This window comes from Nesoenas mayeri, assembly GCF_963082525.1.
Source record: "Nesoenas mayeri genome assembly, chromosome: 1".
Taxonomy (NCBI): Eukaryota; Metazoa; Chordata; class Aves; order Columbiformes; family Columbidae; genus Nesoenas; species Nesoenas mayeri.
This window is the reverse complement of record NC_137541.1, coordinates 79,347,211-79,367,559: the sequence shown is the minus strand read 5'-3', so window position 1 is coordinate 79,367,559 and position 20,349 is coordinate 79,347,211. Positions and strand designations below refer to the sequence as shown.

Below are 20,349 nucleotides of genomic sequence, written 5' to 3'. Positions count from 1 at the left end.
TGGTTTTTTTGCACAGGCTAGGTATTATATTTAAACATATATACATATATATACATACATATATATATGTTCTGTGATTCTGTGATATAGACATAGGTAGGTATTAAGCTAGTTAATTGTCTGCATTCACTTTGCTTTAGCAATTCATTTTTCTTTAGCATTTATTTTTCAAAACAATTATTGAAAACCATGTAAAAATTGGTAAAAAGAAACTGTTAGGAGAGTAGGTTTCTTAGCAAAATGTCTCTAGATTTCATATAGTGAAATGGAAGCATAAGTCAAAATGATCAGTTGAGTTAGTACTTCCGTTTGTAACACTTGCTCAAGAGCACATTTCACTTAGCTTCTAATGCTGCAGTAAATCACGAAGGCCAAGGTTTGCAGAACTGAGTCATGTGTTGGAGATAATTTTCTGTCTAGTGAGCTTTGAAAACGTTTAAAGTTCTTACGCAGCTATCAAAGCATTTGCTAAAAGTTTATACTGAAATTGGTGCTTAGGGTTGTGGAGGGTGACTAAGACGACTGAGTTCTCTCTAATTTACTTGGTGGGATGAATTGCTCCAGGTAGTGTGGTACAATCGTGATCATGCAGTTACACAGCCTGAGTGTATTTGTCCTTGTAAGTTCAAGTCAGGTTTTTTTCTGTTTCTGAAAACCTTTAACATCCTGTACATGAGAAAAAAATCAATTAATGGTTCCTAATTAACTCATTTTAATGAAACTGAATAATTTATTAGTCTACTGACCTGAGCAATCTAGCTTCAGCAGCAGAACAAGCTGGCCCTTTGTATCGGAACAGATATTGACTATGGCTTTTTGTTGCCCTGTTCACAAGTTACCTGTTACTTCCTCCATCTCTGTACCTCTTCAGGAGAGGCTGCAGCATCCCTCCTGTGTTGGGGAAGCGTGCTTTTGGGCAACATTACCTGATCAGACATCTGCTGTCAGTCTTCAACAAGAAGATGCTCTAGCAGTCAGATCAGAGCATCCAGTGCTGGTCTGGTCCACAAGCCACCTGCTGAACCACACGACTCCCAACCCCATTTTTCTTTAGAAAACAGATTGTGGGCTTTCACTGCAGAATTGCTGTGTTACTCTAATTCTTGGAAGCTTTCCAGGTAGTTACCCATTAAGGGATCCTTGGATTTCAACTATCAAATCTGAGGCTTACAGATAGTTATGCTTTCTAAACGCCTGCCTAACTATTTTCTCAAACTTTTCTCAAGCAGCAAACAATGTATTAGTCATTTCTGATACAGACTAATACTCACTGACTTACTGAATTGAAATTTTTCTTTATCTGCAGTGCTGTTATTGAGGTACTGTATTAGACACTCTGCCCAGGGCTTAAAATGCATGTAGCAAAATGTTATATAAATTGATGACACATGGCAAGCACATCTCATGAATTGCCACATTTTTTAAAGGTGTGCGGCTCTTGTGTTCTTTACCAGCGTTTTCTTATAAATTCCCAAATATGTTTGCTACAGACTGAAAGACACCCTCCCACAAAGTTTAGGAAAACTGAACACAATAGAATTTTATTTTTCTGAAAATGCAGTGCTCAGTTAGAAACAACAGTTACTTATTAAAAGCTTCTCAATCTGTAATACACTATAATCTATTTTAGAAAGCATTTCATCTTATCATTTTGAAAGCATTTTTAATATTTGCCCTTAATTACATAAACTTACATTTTTGCATTGGAAGTATGTCATGAGAGAATGTTAATCATATCTGCTGCAAGTGAGAAAAGGTTTTGTTTTTACAGAAATATTTTTGGACTATGCATCTGGTTTTAGAATGATCTCATTGAAAGATTTGCCGTTTCAGAGCAGTAGTGCTTAATCTTTGGAAAATAAATATCAATAATAAATGAAAAGCGGGAATATAGTCAGTTTTATGGAAATGTCCAGGTGCTTTTTCATTACAGAAGCATCAAGGATACCAAAACTCCCATCACTAACAGCCTTTTTTTGAACTAAGGAGCGCTTAAAAGGAAGGCCCACAGAATTGACACGTTGCCTGGGAAAATAAAGTCACAGTAGAGAAAAAAAAACCTTGGCAGCAGCCACACTAGTTTAGGTGTTGCATTGTCTGCCAAGAAAATCAGTAGAATTTTTTATGCACCTTCCCAAGTGTGTGCACACACAGAGGGCTATAAACACTTTGCTGTTAGCAGCGTATGTGATCTTACACAGGTCTGTCAGCACTTTGTCTGCTTTGAAACTTGCTGTCTCTTTACACCCTCCTTTGTTCATGCTCCCTGATGTTAAGTTACCATGCTCATATGTTTTCCAGTGGAGCCATGGAGTGTGGTTTCCAAAGCTGTTCTTCAGAAAGCTTAATTGAAAAAAGGCTCGTAATTGTAGGGTATGATAGCACTGAGAAAAAAATGCTTACATTTGCTATTTACTGTACAATGTGTCATTACAGATTTAGTAAAATGGAAGAGCTGGTACAGCCAGAGACCACATCCTTGCTAACAGTTGTGTAAGGACTTCATTTACTTAAATTTTTTCCAAATTCAGACAGCTTTTTGCTGGGTATCTGTAAGTTATTGCATTTACTTCAATTAAAAATGGGACTTTCTTATGCTAGACAGCAAACACACAAGATTAAACTGCTGATGTGATTATTTTTTTCTTTTTTCCTTTTCTTGTTTTTGTTTTTTTTTTTTTTTTTTTTATTTCCATAGCTCAGGAATGAAATGCTTCACAGAAGCAGGATAAAACTGGCCTAGATTAGTCTTATGTTTGTATCCATTTTAATCTTACCTTTAAATGTCAGTGCGAAGATTCAGCATTGATGCAGAGATCAGGAATTAATTGCTCTTGTAATTTTTACCTTCTTACCTTATCTGTAATCTTTTAAAGTATTTTGCCACGAAGCACATATGAAAAATGCATAAAATTGCTTCTCATCTGAAACACATCTATGTACTCTGAGTAAATTTGTGATATGTAGGGATTGTGTGTTTGCATGATACAGATTAGATTGTCAGACTCTGAATCTTATCTAAGATGTAGAATAAATGTCTGGAGGCAGACAGAGATGTAGCATTTTTCTGAAATGTGTTCTTCAGTTTTCACTTGTGAAAAGGAACAGTCTTTCTAAAGATACAGAGGCCTGTTGAAAGTTGTGTCCTGGTTTATGACTTTGTTTATATTCTTTCAGTGAAGTCGAACTCAGCCTTTGCTTTGATGGTCACGTTGAAAATGAGCAAATGAGAAGGCCTTAGCATTTAGGAACACATAAATAAAGTCTACAAAGAAAGGGCATGAGAGAAGCTTTGAAGTGGCATCTAGTTTTAATTTTAGTGGGAGAAAACCAGATGTGTCTTTGGGAGTTCTGGCCCAGCTCGTTTTTTTTTTAAGAGGACAAGGAACTCAAACCAAATCGTGCAATGGAGAGACCTCAAACCAACTGTCCCCACCCTAGTAGTTTGATCTTTCTTGCCACTTCTGAGTGAACTGCTGTGTTCCAGAGGATAGATGTTCTAACCCTTCATTTTCAATTGTGTGCATCCTCCTGTACAATGGATTTTATATCTCTCTTTTTTCCATTTCAACAGCTATTATTTGAATTTATTCCCTGTTCAAAAAATCCTGCTACTGTTAAAGATTATAGCAGTTTCAAAATGGCAAAACTGGACAGAATTTTTAATTTACTGATTTTGCGGTGGTATATGTTAAAATATTGGTACACAGCATTTTGGGGTCAGCAATCCTGTAAAACACAAGGTAGAATGAAAACAATCTATCCTGCTTGTGTAGGACTTGAGTTGGCAAATGCTGCTCCTGGCATTATGCATCCTGTTGCTACTTACAAATGGAATAATATATTTGAATTATGTATTTGGGGGCTTTTTTTAGTAGTCCTTGGATCACATTTGGCCATCAAAAAGATTGCTGTTGACTGTACATTTAGTGAGTAGGTTAAAACTACACAAGGTTTTTTGAACATGTTAGAATTGGTGAAAATAAGTAAAATACTCCTGTCTTCTAAAGAGATTAAGGGTCTCAAGGGATGGAAAGGAGAAAGAGAGTAGATAAGAAGGCAAATAGCATGAGTCAAATTCAAGCTTGGTGTCAACTTCTACCTTCAACAGGATAAATCCTTTTGCTCTGAGGCCTTGTCCCTGTCCCAAAGCTAAGCTACGTGCTAAATGATGCCAAAGCTTGCAATGTTCAGAGGAAAGGATTGGGAAGGAGAACTATAAAAATTTCTGGAGAAAAAAGGTCAGGTTAAGTTGATGCTGTTAAGAAGTTGGTATCAGTTGTCTTGCACTGAGATAACTAAAAATGGAACTTGTCCTTGCTTGAGCTATTTTGGTGTGGTTAAGTTGTTTTGTTGTGTGGGTTTTTTATTTACTTACTGATGGCTTGTTTTGGTTTGGTTTTGATCTTTTTATAGCAGGTCATTATCTCAGGCCACTACTGGAATTAAGAGAATATTGTTTCAATACACTCAAGATATATATTTTATTTTGCATTGAAATGCTTTTCTCTCATGTCATCTCAGTCAGCTGTGTCAATTTCTGGAGCCCAAGACATCCCAGTAGTAAATATTAATGAGGAACAGTTCATGCCACATACTGAATTTGCAGAGCATGCTCATGAATACTAATAAAACACAGAGGGAATTTTTCCCAATTTGGCTCTAGTGTTTAGTATGCCATTTACTACAACCTAATTATAGATGCTAAAATAGTAAGGGTCAGTTATGTCCTTCATTATAAGTGCAACAGTGTGTGTGTATAGTTACCCTGCATTCTGGAAACATGTTGATATGAAAAATTGATTGGAGAGAGGAGGAAGATGAGTGTTATTTCCATGTACCTCTCAGAGGCTGTATCTCTGCATAAGCAAAAAGTTAACACCCTGGCTTCTAGCTGGTTGTGTCAATATCAGTCACTCTTCCGCATAATAGAAGTAGACACATAAATATACAGAGCTGAAATTCTGAATTACATACTGGAGTCTGTATAAAATTGAAATAAAAGTTCTCAGTTTAAAAAAAAAAAAAAAAATCTCCTGAGGTTTATTGGTCAGATATGTATCGTTATAGCGTTATAGCGTAATATCTTTAAATACTAAGCTTGTATGTGGACCCAGAAATTCGTGGATTACTGAACAACTGTCTAAATCGAATGTTGAAGGTTGTGAATATCACATGGTAACTTGGTTTTAATGAAACTCTCTGTAGTCTGCAAGATTGAGTTTAAAACAAATTCTTTAACCTGCTGTTATGTGGGAGGGTTATGGCAATAATTATCAAGCTACTCTGTAACTCACGCAAGTATCTTGAGGAGTCTTGTCAAAATATCAGATAAGTTAACGCCAAAAGTGAAACAATTTAGATAAGTAATGAAAAAGTTTTCAAATGCAAGTATTTAAAATCTATTCATCCAGCTAGACATATTTACAGTCATCACACATAGTTGTACGAGCTGAATTTCCAGTGTTCACTCAAGAGATTTCACTTGTGTCTAAGCTGAAGAGAAAGAAAAAATTGCTCTTACTTTGCCTTGCCTTTTTAGAAGGGAGTGACTATAAATGTCTCTCAAATGCTAGGAAGTATTGGGTATCCCACAGGAGAGTGCTCTATGTCTAGAATATTTTTTTGCCTTTTTAATGTGATATCAGTTACACCTCTGTGCATCTCGACATCAGTGTGAGTAGTAAGGAAAAATATATCATCCAAAAACATTTTGATGTTTTTGGAATACTGACTTGATATATGACTCAAGCCTGAAAGAAAATATTCTTAAACAGATTTGTGTCAGTGCTTCCTCTCCTCTCTCTCTCCTTTTCTTCCCACTTTCTGCTTTCCCTCCTGGTTTTGTATGGCCTCCCCTTTACACTCTTCGAGCGTTCCCTCTTCCTGTGTCAGTGTGAGCGGGGTGCACCCACACACAACGTGGGACGTGCCTCCTCTGTAGTGCTCCTGTGTACTGATGGTCCCTGAGCAGAAGTCCTGATTCTACATTTCTAGATTTCTGGATGTCAACTGATAGCCAGCTGTCAAGGCTTCACAATGAGGAAGATGGCAACATTTTGGCAAAGCTTGTGGAGTGCCAGCTTATCTCCATATTGTGTATATTTTATTTTTACTTTTTAGTTTGGTGTGAGAGTTTCTGAAATGTCAGAGGGAACAGGGGGGGGGGGGGGGGGGGGGGAAGGGGGGGAGAAAAAAAAGAGGTTTTGGAAGTGAAGAAACAGAAGAATCACAAAAAAGCCGCACCAAACCTGGATGCTTTGTCAGGAATGTTTTGAATTTTAATTCTGTTCAATCTGGGCCATTTTCACTTGAAAGGCATTGTAGAAGCATGAAAATTAGGCATGACACAGATGTACTCAGGTCATCTCTTTTCTGTCCCCTCATTGTAAAGGATGCGTTTCTGCAAAAGAATCTTCTAAAGAAAGCTAAACTTAGTATTCTGCTAAATTTAGTGTGAAGATAAAGTACGTTTGCTACCTCATTAGTTAAGCTCCGTAACACATCTATCCACTTAGGTATTAGTAGGTTTTAAAAATCCCAAGAAAGAAAGAGAGAGAGAAAGAGAGAGAGAAAGAGAGAGAGAAAGAACGAACGAACTGGACTGTCTTTCTAAACCTATGCACAATTATTCATCTATCCATTAACCGTGAAAGTACTGTGAATTATTTATTAAGCTTTTCTTTGGAGGTAACTTCCAATTAGTAATGCTTCATAATTACAAAATGTTATCCAAAGGAATTTTCAAGAAACCTGTTGGAAGTTAAGATTGTCTTGTTAGGTTTAGGTTGTTTTAAGAAGCAGGAAGGGTAGAAAGCGTAACGTTTGCAAGATGAGCTGTGCTTCATAGTTTTGAAAGCTAGAAGGTTAAATGAATAGGCAGTAAAAATAAGTAGGTGTTAAGGATAAAGTGCCATTCAAAGCTTTTGTTGTTCTATACCTCTTCTGCTATCTTGCAGCTAAAGCACTTTTTTTTTGTACAGGTTTGTTTTCTGTCCAAGAATATTTTTCAGGGCTGAACTTGTGATAAGAAAGGCGTAATATTATGTGATACCTTACATGAAAAAGATTATCATCACGTATTGTTTGCAAAAGTAAATACTATCAAATGGAATTACTTTCTTTGTGCTTTACGGTGCTGATTTCAGATACTGGGGTTTTGCATTATATACTCCTTTTGTTATAATTATTATTTAAAGTGTTAGAGGAGGTGAGTTTGTTTTGGAGCATGCGAGTTATATCCAGGTAACACATCTGCATGACAGACTCACTGCGCTTTCTTAGTCTGATTTCTGTTTGTATGCTTTTTTCATCACAGAAACAGGTTTGAATTTTGTGAGTGCACCTTTCCTGCCCTCTCTGTTCCGTTTCGGGGCCAGAGAGCTGAGATGGAGTCATAGCAGTTCACCCCCTTTGTCTCTGGTGGTAGCACAGTGGTGTCGCTGTGCCGGCCGGCACCTCTGTGCTCTTGGGTGTGTGTCTTGAGTGGCAGCAGCTGAGAGCTGTTGAATTTTGGCAATTTCTTCCCAATTGTGGGAGCTGCTGTGATGTCAAAACGCCTGCAGTTCAGGGTACCAAGATAGTGCAAAGTGAGGGGTTTTTGCTGGTGTGGGTGAAGCACGTTCCCTCCCACCAGAGGGGCCTCCTAAGGCCACGGTGGGGGAGTAGCACCCTCAATTAGAAAGTCAGCAGCAGAAGTAGAACTGTACTTGTGATGCATCACTTTTGTTCCAATCACTGAATATTTATCTGTATTATTGGAAAATTTGGAGCTAGTAACTTTACATTCTAAGCTAGAAGACAATTGCTTTTTATGGAAGTGATATTTTATCCCTACAGAGCGGTTGTTTATGTCTTATCCTTAACTTGTCCCCGTCTAGCTGAAATCCTATTTATGAATATATAAAGACTTAACTAAAGTGAATTATCGGGGAACATATATGAACTAGTAACGCTTTACTGCTCTACTTTTTAAATTCAAAACCACTACCAACCCAGTGCCAATGGTAATACTCATTATCCTTTTTATTAATTGGCATATATATGTGTTTGTGTGTGTATGCACATACAGTGTTACATGCCATAGTGAAATATTCATGATTGTTTTCACTGGGCTGATGTACTCAATGTACTGAATTTATGTACTTGAGCTGAAAAAACAAAAAAAATATTGCCTAATAATTTTCCTTCTCTTTCTTCCACAGCCATAATGAACGAAAAGTAACCTGCAAACATCCAGTAACAGGACAGCCATCACAGGACAATTGTATTTTTGTTGTGAATGAACAGTAAGTGGCATCTGTTTCAATCTATCAAATACGTGTTTTAAAACTCATTAATATTGAAGTAAGATTCAGCGATCACTAATTGCAATATTTACATTTTCAAGACAGACTAGCATGCTTATATTATTTGAAAGCAATAGTTAATAGTAATTTTTAAGATAAAAAACATAGCCAAAATTAATTATATGATAGAAATGCACCATGTTTACGCAGTGTGAATTTCCTCTTATCACTTTATTTCTTCTGTAGTGTTAGCAAATGACTCATATAATATATAATAATCCAGTAAACTTCTAAAAAGGAATACGTTTTTAATCACTTAGGGATAATTATGTGCCTTTAATGTATCATGTTTTGCCTGGTAGTATCTCCTCAATCAGATATTTTGTTGGCCAGTTGAAACACTTTCTGAAAACCTAGATAATAACTTGGTTTTGCTGTCTTTGCATTAGTTTTATAGAAAGACAACAATATGAGAAGGTATGTATGCAAGTCATACCTGCCCTCAGGGTTTTATATTTGGCTGGGTATTGGGTGTCCTGGTCACGGCTGTTGCTGAAACACGTTATACAACGACTAGAGTGAAAACCCTAACAGCAATATGTGAAACTTCACAAACATGCGTGTTCTCATTAAAGTGAGACAAAGCCATATGGGGTCTTTGGAGAGCATTTCTTCCCATTTCCGTCTCATGCTCATTCCTGTTTTTTCCCACCCCATCAACACCTTGCGCTAATGGAGAACTCCTGGTTTAAAACACCTTAAAATTCACCTAGAATAGATTTAAGTTTAAAACACATTGCAGGTAGCTTTACAATGAAGCATGAATAGCTTTCAAGTTGGAAAAGTAGGACACCGACTGTATTACGCTAGATCTAGGGGTGCTTTTTAATAGCAGTCTGCACACACAGCATGTTCTATTGCTATTACATATTCTGTTTTCAGGACTGCTGCAGCAATGACATCTGAAGACAAGAAGGAGCGACCAGTAAGCATGATTTGTGAAGCAACTAACTATAATCTGACATCAGATTATGCTGCACATCCAATGAGCCCTGTGGGCAGAGTAAGTTTTTATGTCCAAATTAAGTTAAAGTTACAATCATTCAGTTATTCCACAAAGACAGTGCTATATATTAGTGTTCCATTGAAAAAGAGAAAGAAAGCATATATCTTTTAGGGTACTTGGCTCCTTTCATGTTTAATTTGGAAACTGAGGTGTCTGAAACAAATTATCACTGAAGCAGTAATTTTAACAGGTATCTCACATCTTATGACTTCCACATACTTAAATTGTTTACAGAATCTGACCTTTCTAATCAGTGTGAACAAGCAAAATTGCTTGTTCACTGATGAGACATCATCATAAGCATTGTTATGGAAATTGCTCGATACACAAAGAATTGACTAGATTTCTTCAAGTAAAACAGAGAGAACTGTAATTGTCTAGAAAAAGTAGGTACAAGAGAGATGGAAGGTGACCCTGGGGTAATATTAAAAGAGGAGATGACATCGTTTGCTGTCATTGCACCAGAAGATGAGGTTCTGGTTTCCTAGGAAAAAATGCATGGGAAAAGTCCTGGAGGTTCCTAGGCCATCTGAATTTGTGTCCCACTTTCTCCATTCACCCAGCTTCTCAAAAAGTTAAGGTAAATACCCAGAGGTTTATCGAGGTGATGGATTCAGGCCCATCAGTCTTACCTCTGTGTCCAGCAAGATCATGGAGCAGATCCTGCTGGAATCTATGCTAAGGCATGTGGAAAATAAGGTGGTGATTTGTGATAGCCAGCATGGCTTCATTAAGGGCAAGTAGTGCCTGACAAATTTAGTGGCCTTCTAAGATGGTGTTACAGTGTTGGTGGATAAGGGAAGAGCAACTGATGTCATTTACCTGGACTTGTGGAAAGGATTTGACACTGTCCTGCGCAACATCCTTGTCTCTAAATTGGAGAGACATGAATTTGATAGATGGACCACTCGGTGGATAATTAGCTAGATGGTCATGCTCAAAGAGCTGCGGTCAACAATTCAATGTCCAAGTGGAGACCAGTGATGAGTGGCGTTCTTCAGGAGTCTGTATTGGGACCAGCGCTGTTGAACATCTCTGTCAGCGACATGGACAGTGGGACTGAGTGCACCCTTAGCAAGTTCACCGATGACACTAAGCTGTGTGGTGCAGTCGACACACTGGAGGGAAGGGCTGCCATCCAGAGGGACCCTGAGAGGCTTTAGAGGTGAGCCTGTGCAAACCTCAGGATGATCATCAAGGCCTTGCACGTGGGTCAGGGCAATCCCAAGCACAAATACAGGCTGGACAGAGAATGAATTGAGAGCAGCCCTGATGAGAAGGACTTCGGGGTGTTGGTTGATGAGAACCTCAGCATGAGCCACCAATGTGCGCTTGCAGCCCAGAAAGCCAACTGCATCCTGGGCTGCAGCAACAGAAGCATGACCAGCAGGTTGAGGGAGGTGATTCTCCCCCACTGCTCTGCTCCCATGAGACCCCACCTGGAGTAGTGCATCCAGCTCTGGGACCCCCAACATAAGAAGGACATGGAGCTGTTGGAGTGAGTCCTCCGGAGGAAGGCCACAAAGATGATCAGGGGGTGGGAGCACGTCTTCTGTGAACACAGGCAGAGAGCATTGAGATTGTTTAGCCTGGAGAAGGGCAGGCTCCAAGAAAACTTTATAGCAGCTTTCCAGTACCTAAAGGAGACCTACAAGAAAAATGAGGGGCTTTTTACAAGGGCGTGTAGTCATAGGACAAGGAGTAATGGCTTTAAACTGGAAGAAGGTAGATATAGATTAGAGATAATGAATAAATTCTTCACCATGAGGATGATGAGACACTGGAACTGGCTGCCCAGAGAAGGCGTGGTTGCCCCATCCCTGGAAGTGTTCATGGCCAGGCTGGATGGGGCTTTGAGCAACCTGGTCTAGTGGAAGGTGTTCCTGCCCATGGCAGGGGTGTGGAACTAGATCATCTTAAAGGTCCCTTCCAACACAAACCATTCTACAATTCTGCTCCTCCTTTTCCGCCATATACATGGTGCTGGCCAAATAACACACTGCAGCTCTGTTAAGTGCTGCTTATTGTATATTAAGTGTATTTCTAAACTTGAAGACACTAGCACAGACCTCTGACTATGTAAAAGATCTATATTTTTAAAATTAAGTCGTTTTCTTTAGTTGTCTTCCCGTTTTTGTTTTTTTTTTTTCCCTGCTGTTAAAAATCACTACCTAGGAAAATATGATTGTATCTCTTGAAATTCATTGAGGGAATCAGCTTTTTAATGTATAAAGCTGGTCATATTACCAGTCACCCTCCACAGTTCATCTCCTTTGCTTTTCATTGCTGTCCTGATTATCAGCAGACTAATGCTAACAATTTTCTCACAGTAAGTGGAGTGGAGTGTTAACCCAGAACAGCTCCTGCAGAGCTCCTTGCATCTCCATCACAGCTAGGATGTATAAAATTCTTTATAAGTACTCATCCACTTGTTTATAGATATTTCATATAGTGCTTAAGCCAATCCAGCTTTAAATGGGTAGTTTAGATATAGCCATAAATGTCTTCTCAGGATTTGGGTTAGCCAGAAATTTTGCAGTAGTAGTCATGAGATACATTAGCCAACAGCATAGTAAACAGGAGCAATGTGAAAGGCAGTATTGGTATTCAGGACTGAATGTCTCTTCTGTATTTTCATGTTTTGTATTCAGGCTAGTCCAGTAGTGCTCCTTGTTCATCTGACATTTTAGTCTTATCTAAAATAAATGTAGTTTGCTCTATGCAAACCAAAACACAGTAAGAGAGAATGACTGGGAGATTTGCTCCAAGACCAACCTCCTAGCCCAAGCAAAAGCGCTGAGGCGAAAACCCACTCAGCTCATGGAAAACTGCAGCATGGGAAGGCGCTGAAATTGCCTACAAAATCCAGAAGGCAAAATCATGTTGGTGTGTGGTTTGGAAGATAATGTAAGCCTTGGAGACTTGGAAACATACTTTTAAACAGAAATTGAAAGTAACAGATATTCTGATGTCCATTCTTTGAGTTCGCATGGAGAAAATTTTCCTATCAGCAAGATTCTCAATCCATGCTTTTCAAATGTAGACACAATAAGTTTAGTGGTAATTAATTACTTTTGTGCTGTTTCTGAAACTGGGGAAGAAACCTCACATAAATTCGGTGTCCTGTACCAGCTAAGCAGAGAGTGGGGCAACTTGCAGAGTGATGAGGTGTGCCCAGAGTTCGAAACTCTGCTGCTGTTTGTTTCCTTCAGGTTTGGGAAAGAGTAAATATCACTGGCTGGACTTCTGGATTTTTTCTCTGTACTGGAACTGTACAAGATCCTGTAGGTTCTGGTTTTAGAGGCATCACAGTTACTGAGGCTGTTCCTTAGAATGCTTCAGATGGTACCAAATGTGACTATGAGTTTGTCAGCTCTGTTACCTTCTATGCCTTCCACCAACTGGTTAGTGATTGGACCCTTCATTCGCTCTTCTCCTCTTCGCCTTCTCCAGGAGCTGGAGCTGTGCAACGTTGTTAGTGCTGTGGGATAAAAAATATTTGAACCTTTCAATTATTTTTTTCTTTCCCTTTCTTCTTGTTTCCCCCGTTCAAGATATGTTAGATTTGTGTGTGACAGAACATGGGATGGCCAGGGATCCTAGATATAACAAGAGGAGGAGGTGATCTGAAAAGTTTGAGAACTAATAATTAGTTTGCATATACACCTACAGTATTTCCATATCCTAAAATACTCTTTGTCTTGAGGCTCAGAGTTTGTTATGAACACTTATTCTCTTTATGCAGTGTGTGGTAAAATCATCGCAAGGTATCTAAAGTGTTCTCTGTATTAACTAAAATTAGAAAGCACTTGTGATGCTCTCCTTAGTTAATGGAAGTTTTTATTCACAGTTGGTTAGATGTAACCTATTAAAACTTTGCTGTGAACTCAGTGAAATTGGAGTCAATATGGTTTGTTATCAGACCTACCTAAGAGATATCTATCTAAATTATCTGAATTTGTTAGTGGAGTTGACATTAGTAGTATAATACTTGGGCTTGGTTGTGTTTTCAGAAGCATCCTTAGTGCGTTAAGCATTTTGCAAGCATAGGAAGTCCAGAACACTCTTGGGAGGTGTTGAACCTTTAATACCTAATATTAGCAGGTATGAGTGTTATAAATTATTTTCCATCAAAATCTTGGCACAGTTCTTCTGTGATATGCCAGTATAGTAGCCATACGGGTTAACTGAGATAGATGTAGTAAATTATCTAATGTGCTCCGATTTGTTACACGTTCTCTGTATGTTTCTTTTTTGCATCTGGATGTCATAATTCTATTTGCTTCTTACAAACCTTTGTCCATTTTGCACTGGTAGAATTTTTCAGGTGAAAATGTAGAAGATTTTAACTTTTATTTTTAATTAGGTTTTCAATTGCTTGCTCTATCTTGCTTTCCAGACAGAGTTGAGTCAAATTTCTATATCTCCAAGGAAGATTAAAAACACTCTGTTTTTATATTCCCTCCTGATTCTTTCAAAAGAGACATACAAAATCATCTTGTTTCATTGCGTTGTAGACTTAACACACAGTTTTTGTAATGTTATTCTTTTTTGGCTAAGCTATGTTGTATTCTTCAGTTAATAGTATCGTTGACAAAAGCTGCACATCATTTTAAATTGCAGTTTTCAGTTTATGATTTTAAACCGCCTGTGGAATTTCCTCTGAAGCATGTATAAAACCCAGCTCAGTTCTGTGATGCGTGTTGAGAGAATTTCCGTAGAGAAACTCCATACTCTAATTTGCAGCAAAAAACGAGTATTTGTTTAGCCGTCCTCCTTTAGGAACTTTGCATAACCTTATGACTACTCTCAGTGTTAGAGATGGGGAAGGTGAAGCACAGGATTATATTGTCTAAATTCAGATGGTGGATTTGGAGCAGAGCCATGAACACAGCTTAAAAGACTTATATGAACTTTGCTTCTTTTACAGAGTTGGGTACTTTTCTGTATCACATCATACGGTTTCTGAGGGACTAATTCTTACAGAATTGAAAACACAAGTAAATGTTCAGTTGCAGAACAAAGTTTCTAAATGTAGGCTGAAAAGAATGAAGTGTGACATGGCAAAGCACTGCACATTTCTTTATGCCTTCTGCTGTTTCTTTTGGTTACTCAAGTAGAAGAAAGACAAAATCTAAAATGGGTTATTTATCTTCTCTTAATCATCTGTGATCATTGTGTAGCTGTAAGATTGAAAAAGGTATAAGCAACAGTATATATAAGTGCTGGAGTTTCAAAGCAAATGTTTCGTAGTAGGCCTTAGTGCAAGCAGGTACAGTAATGACACTTCAAACCAGCCAAGAGATCATATGGCAAAGGGATTTTGAGGAGAAGAAAGAATTTTTAAAAAGTTAGTATAAGTTAGGAAAGGGACAGTTATATCTTGTTGAAATCTGAGCAAGTTTTCATGTATTAGTCCAGTGTTGGAAGGAGGAAAGAGTACAATTTTCTTGCCCAGGTAATACAATTTTTCATAATTATTAATAATAATTCTGTTAGTTTACCTCTACAGCTTGGTAGGTTTTCTACCTACCTTATAAGAAGGTCAGGTATGTATTTGGTTGCTTTTTCTTGTTGAAAAAAAAATTAAGTACTTGTCTTGGGATTTGTCTTTAAATTTTCTGCGGAGGAAAGAGAAATGCTGAATCCAGCAGAACCATTATAATGATTATTTATCTAAAAAAGGAATACAGTTTGAATTCTGCAGTCCCCCAGAGGAACATATGTAAGAAAGAGATCTTAAAGAAAATGTGTTATGATTTTTCAACAGATGTTGATGTCATGTTTTCTTTAACCTGTTCAATTCAATTTAGACTTCACGATCTTCAAAGAAGGTTCATAATTTTGGAAAAAGATCAAACTCCATAAAGAGGAATCCTAATGCACCAGTTGTCAGACGTGGCTGGCTCTACAAACAGGTACTCTTCCCCTTTTCATCCCTTTCTGTTTTTTTTTTTTTATAAGATGTATAATGTAAAAAAGACAGCCATTTGCATAAAATACAATTATAGCAATACCAGAGTGAAGCTATAAAGTATGAAGAACTGACACATGGTATCTAATTAATTAAAATTAGATACTTGTTGGATGACATTCTAATACAAATGAGTAAGGGCATTAGACAAGTACAGAACATTGATGTTCTGTATGTACATACCTTTCTCTAAAATATACAAAGGGCTTGAAAAATCTAAGTAGATGTTGTTAGCAAATAGCTGAATGAATTTCAGGCATGCCAAAATGATGGGACTAGGATATATGGCCCAGCGTATTTTTTTTTTAAATTCTTTCTTTTGTTAGGCTATATCTCTTAATTTGTTTTAAAAAATAAGAAAATATTTTCAAAAAGAAATTGGAAATCAAGCAGTTTTTTTCACATATGAAAAGACAGAGGAATGCCTGTTTTCTTGACTCAAAGATGGCCATCTTAAAACCAGAGATCATTTTAGGTTTTCCTATTGAATGTAAACTAATCTGAAGTATCTCCTTTTTAGTATTTAGTGACAGTGTACCTAGCCTGCTGTAGATTTGCTGTTCTGCGATACCACACCATTTGCATTTTCTTGCTCTGCATGAAGTCAGAGTAGAGTAGTTTGATCAAAAAATTGAACAGCAAAACTGATTAGCCCATATTAGGAATATATTTTATAAATCTACCAATGTGAAATCCACCCTGTAAGAACTTGTCGTTTAAACTCAGCTGAGGCAAATACTTATATGTAGTTTTGAATCTACTTTGTCATTTATTGTCCCTACTGTGACAAAATGGAACGACCCACGTAGCTTTCTGGATGTTGTTGATGAGTCAGTTTTTAAAAATTACTATCAGATGAAAAGATCTAGAAGTGTCTATTTAGTAGATTTTTACATGTTTAGATACTTTTATGGCCTCTACTCTCACTCAATGTTGAGAGTGCAAAGTTGTCACAAAGGTGAGAGATGTTTTTGCTTTGTTTTGTGGCTATTAAACTTTCTAGCTTTAAAAAAAGTCAATATTCGTGAAGTACTGTTTTCTTGATTTTTTTTAATTAAATGAGGTAATCAATTAACTTGATTGAAATATGAAATCCAAATTATAGTGCAAATGGTTGTACACATGAGTATCTGTGTCGTTATTTTTGCTGCCTGCTTCTGAATGTTAGATTCATAATGAACTGGCTTTTCTTTCCGAGGTTCTTTGCAGTGAGTTTTACACGTATGAAAAGATAGGGTTGCGTACCTGAACTAACTTACTGCAATGCTCCAGAGATTCTAGCTGTTTCATGTTTCTTGTTTCACATCAAATCATAGATACTCAGCATACTAAGTAGTACAAAGATGTTGCTTTCCTAAAAATTATACTCTATGTTCACATTGACAAGTCCATTTTAGTGTACAGTTGTATTATTTTACTAATGAAGAAACAGTAGCTATATTTTAATATCACACAAACAGAGAGTTACGATGGTTGGAAGGGGCCTCTTGATCATCCAGTACAGGCTCCCCTGCCCAAGCAGGTTCAGATACAGCAGGTTGTCCAGGACTGTGTCCAGCTGGGTTTTGAATATCCTCACAAATGGAGACTGCACCACAACCTCTCTGGGCAACCTGTCCTGGTGTTTGATCACTCTCGCAAGGTTACTTCTGCTCAGGTGGAATTTCATGTTTCTTAATTTGTGCCCATTGCCTCTTGTCCTGTCACTGGGCACCACTGGGAAGAGGTTGGCTCCATCTTCTTTATACTCTTTCATCAGGTATTGATACAGATTTGATAAGATGCCCCTGAGCAGCCTTTTCTCCGGGCTGAACAGTCCCAGCTTTCTCAGCCTTTCTTCGTATGAAAGGTGCTCTAATTCCTTAATGATCTTTGTGGCCCTTTGTTGGATTCACTCCAGTATGTCCATGTCTTTCTTACACTGGCGAGTCCAGCACTGAACCTGACACTCCAGCTAGACCTCAGTAGTGCTGAGCAGAGAGGAAGGGTGTCCTCGCTCCATCTGTTGGCAACAGTGCCAGTGCAGTCCAAGATACTGTTTACCTTCTTTACCATGAGGGTGCTTTTCTGGCTCATGATCAGCACCAGGACCCCTGAGGTTCTTCCCCATAGAGCTCCTTTTTAGCTGATCAGTCCCAGTGTGTACTGGTGCGTGGGGGGCTGTTTCCTCTCCAGATGGAGGATGGAGCATTTCCCTTTGTTGCATTTCATGAGATACTTCTCTGCCCAATTTCCCAGCCTGTTGAGGTCTCTCTGAATGGCAGCACAAGCATCTGGTGTATCAGCCACTCCTGATAGTACCTATTACCTGCAAACTTGACGAGGGTGCACTCTGTCCTGGTGTGCAGGTCATTAATGAAGATGTTAAATAGTCTTGGCCACTCTGGGGTGTAGACCACTAGCAACTGGCCACCAATGATCACCACTCTCTTCAATTCACCTTACTGTCCAAGTACATACTGTTGAACAGGGTTTATGTATGAAATTATTTAAATGCTGTGATGTTTGATTATTTTTAGTAAGAAAAGGGATTTCAGTAGTAACTGAAAGCAAATTTAGTCACGAGTTTAACCAACAGATACTATCTTCAGAAATTTACAGTGAAAGCTTGTGACAGTTTCTCTTTGATGGTAAGATAACTTTCTTAACATGTTTATGTAATAACAGAGGACAGCAAGTTTTGTTTGACTCATGGTGTGCTGTTTCATTGCATGTAATGCATTCCTCTGTCATTTTTCTACTTTTAAGTCCGGAGTCAAAACTTTTTATGGAAGGTGTTTACTGTGAACATACTGTTAACATATTATGACATAGTCACATTATTTATTATGTCATAACATTAATTATGACATAATTAAGAGGGAACAATAATTAGTATATCCACTGATACTAAAAGGATGTACTTTAAAGTAGGAAAGAATTTAAAATATAAGAACCACACCATCATTTTGTGTGCCTCTCTGCTATGTCTGAAGAAGGCTGAAAGATCATTCCTAGCATGTCTCATTACTGGCAGAAGTTTACATGTGGCCATGTAGAAACCTGTTGCTCATTTTGAGTGATGGGATAAATGTGACATTGTGTAACAGCATCTTCAGAAAATCTGTCTGAGGGTTTGTGATAATCCTTTATACTGAAGGCTTTTGGATGTTTTCACATCCTATGGTTGATTTATACGGCCAGGGATCTGGCATCCTAATCCACTCCTGAGTCAGTGACCTTGTCATGAGGTGAGGAAAGCAGTCTCCCCTCCCCATGTCTGCCTTTCTGGCTGTGAAATAGGAGCTGACTGCTATGGGCAGTGCTTCCAGACTTCATCAGTGTTTGTTAAAGCACTTTGAGGTCCTCGGAAGGAAGATGCCGTAAAGTGCTTAGTTATTCTAATTATGCAAATGTTTGTGGCGAAGGGTATTTTAACTTTTTTCTGAATAATATTTCCTAGCTAATGCTTGCTTTACCCTTTCTTCTCCCTTCTTCAGTTCATTACTGCATCCCCAAAAGAGCAGAGCTTGAAATATGAGGCTAAAGATGATGATTATTTTTTGCAATTAAAATAGAAGAAAACAACCCCAACCCCCCCACAGTTTTTCATTATAGATTTCCTCCTTTTGGTGGTCACAAAATCTATTTGCTGCAAGAATATTGATAATTCACACTTACCTTTCTTCTTGGAACTGATTAACATATTTATTAAATCTGATTCTACTAGGACGTGTGCACTGCAATGCTTTGGCTTATTTGCACTGCAGTAGTGGTGGGAGTCTTTCATTCTGAGTTGTGCAGTGTAAATTGGTTATAAACATAAAAGAAAGTGAAATTGCTTTAGGAATAAACTTTATTTGGGAAAGAAATTTTCTCTAGATATATCAGTGATAGTAGAAGATGAAGTTCAGCAGAGAGTTTCTTCAGAAAACAAAGGGGGGATGTACCCCAAGTGCTACCTTACTTATTTCCTTTTTCAAAAAAAAAGGTATACATTGTTTTCAATTAACTGTATATCGTAGTCTCTAGCATGCTACAAGAATGGGCTCATTTATTTTATTCTTGAATCATCTTAACTTCAGGCTTCCTGTGGTACAATTTTGGTTTGCAATGTCAAGTCTGACGTGAGAAGTCAAAGACACTTAATATATCTTAGCCAAGAAAATTAACTACTAGTACACCAGTACTAGTACCCAGTTTACTTTCTTAACTAATACTGTTAACAGTCTGAAAGTTCTTACCTGAGCACTTTGATTTATACAGGATAGTACTGGAATGAAGTTGTGGAAGAAACGGTGGTTTGTGCTCTCAGATCTGTGCCTCTTCTATTACAGAGGTAAGTTCCACTCGGAAGAGCTTTGTGTGCTCATTTTACTGGGAGCAGATAAATTTTGACACACCACTCAAATGTAAGAAAAATGAAGCTGCTACTTAACTTAATGGATAAAATAATTGTATAGCTGTCAATATCCAGGCCTGCTACTTTTATCTTTTTTTTCTTTTTTTTTTTTTTCCTTCCCCTGTCTTCCTAATTACCAGTTTCACATAATTGCTTCCTGCCTGTCAAGAATGCTCAAAGGGCAAACCCATTCACAACTGTCTCTTTTATTGAATTCTGGATTGTAGACTTCTTACTGCTTCCGTTGTTAGGAACTAAATATGCCAGGTTAAATCTGATTTTTCATGCAAATGAAGTAGCTGAAATGGCAATAGGAAAGGGATAGTGCATGGGAGCTGAAACTCTGCCCTTGGAACCATAAAGAGGATATATATGCCTTTTGAGAATCTCATCAGTGTTCATTAATACTTAGGAAGTGAAATGTGTTCAGTTCCATATGAGTATAAGGCTTTGCTGTATTTGGGACAAAAAAATCTGTTAGTACCCTTATGTAGCTCCATCAGATTTATTTTATGTGGGAAAAATTAGCTGCTTATAATTCTAGTCTGGAGATATGTATGTTAGAAAACTGATTCCTTCACCATTAGAGATTATTAACTGTTGTGCTCCTGAGGGGATAAACAAATTGCATTTGTGCAAA

At 37.9% G+C, this 20,349-nt stretch overlaps 1 protein-coding gene across 1 annotated transcript in view; it reads left to right on the top strand.

Annotated features, from left to right (window-relative positions):
- PLEKHA5 (pleckstrin homology domain containing A5) overlaps positions 1–20,349 on the top strand; it is a 170,552-nt gene that overhangs the window by 89,367 nt on the left and 60,836 nt on the right. Inside the window, exons 4-7 of the mRNA XM_080363967.1 lie at positions 8,205–8,288; positions 9,231–9,351; positions 15,168–15,272; positions 19,574–19,646. Of these exons, the coding sequence (XP_080220093.1) occupies positions 8,205–8,288; positions 9,231–9,351; positions 15,168–15,272; positions 19,574–19,646 (383 nt within the window). The remainder of the gene's footprint in view (positions 1–8,204; positions 8,289–9,230; positions 9,352–15,167; positions 15,273–19,573; positions 19,647–20,349) is intronic.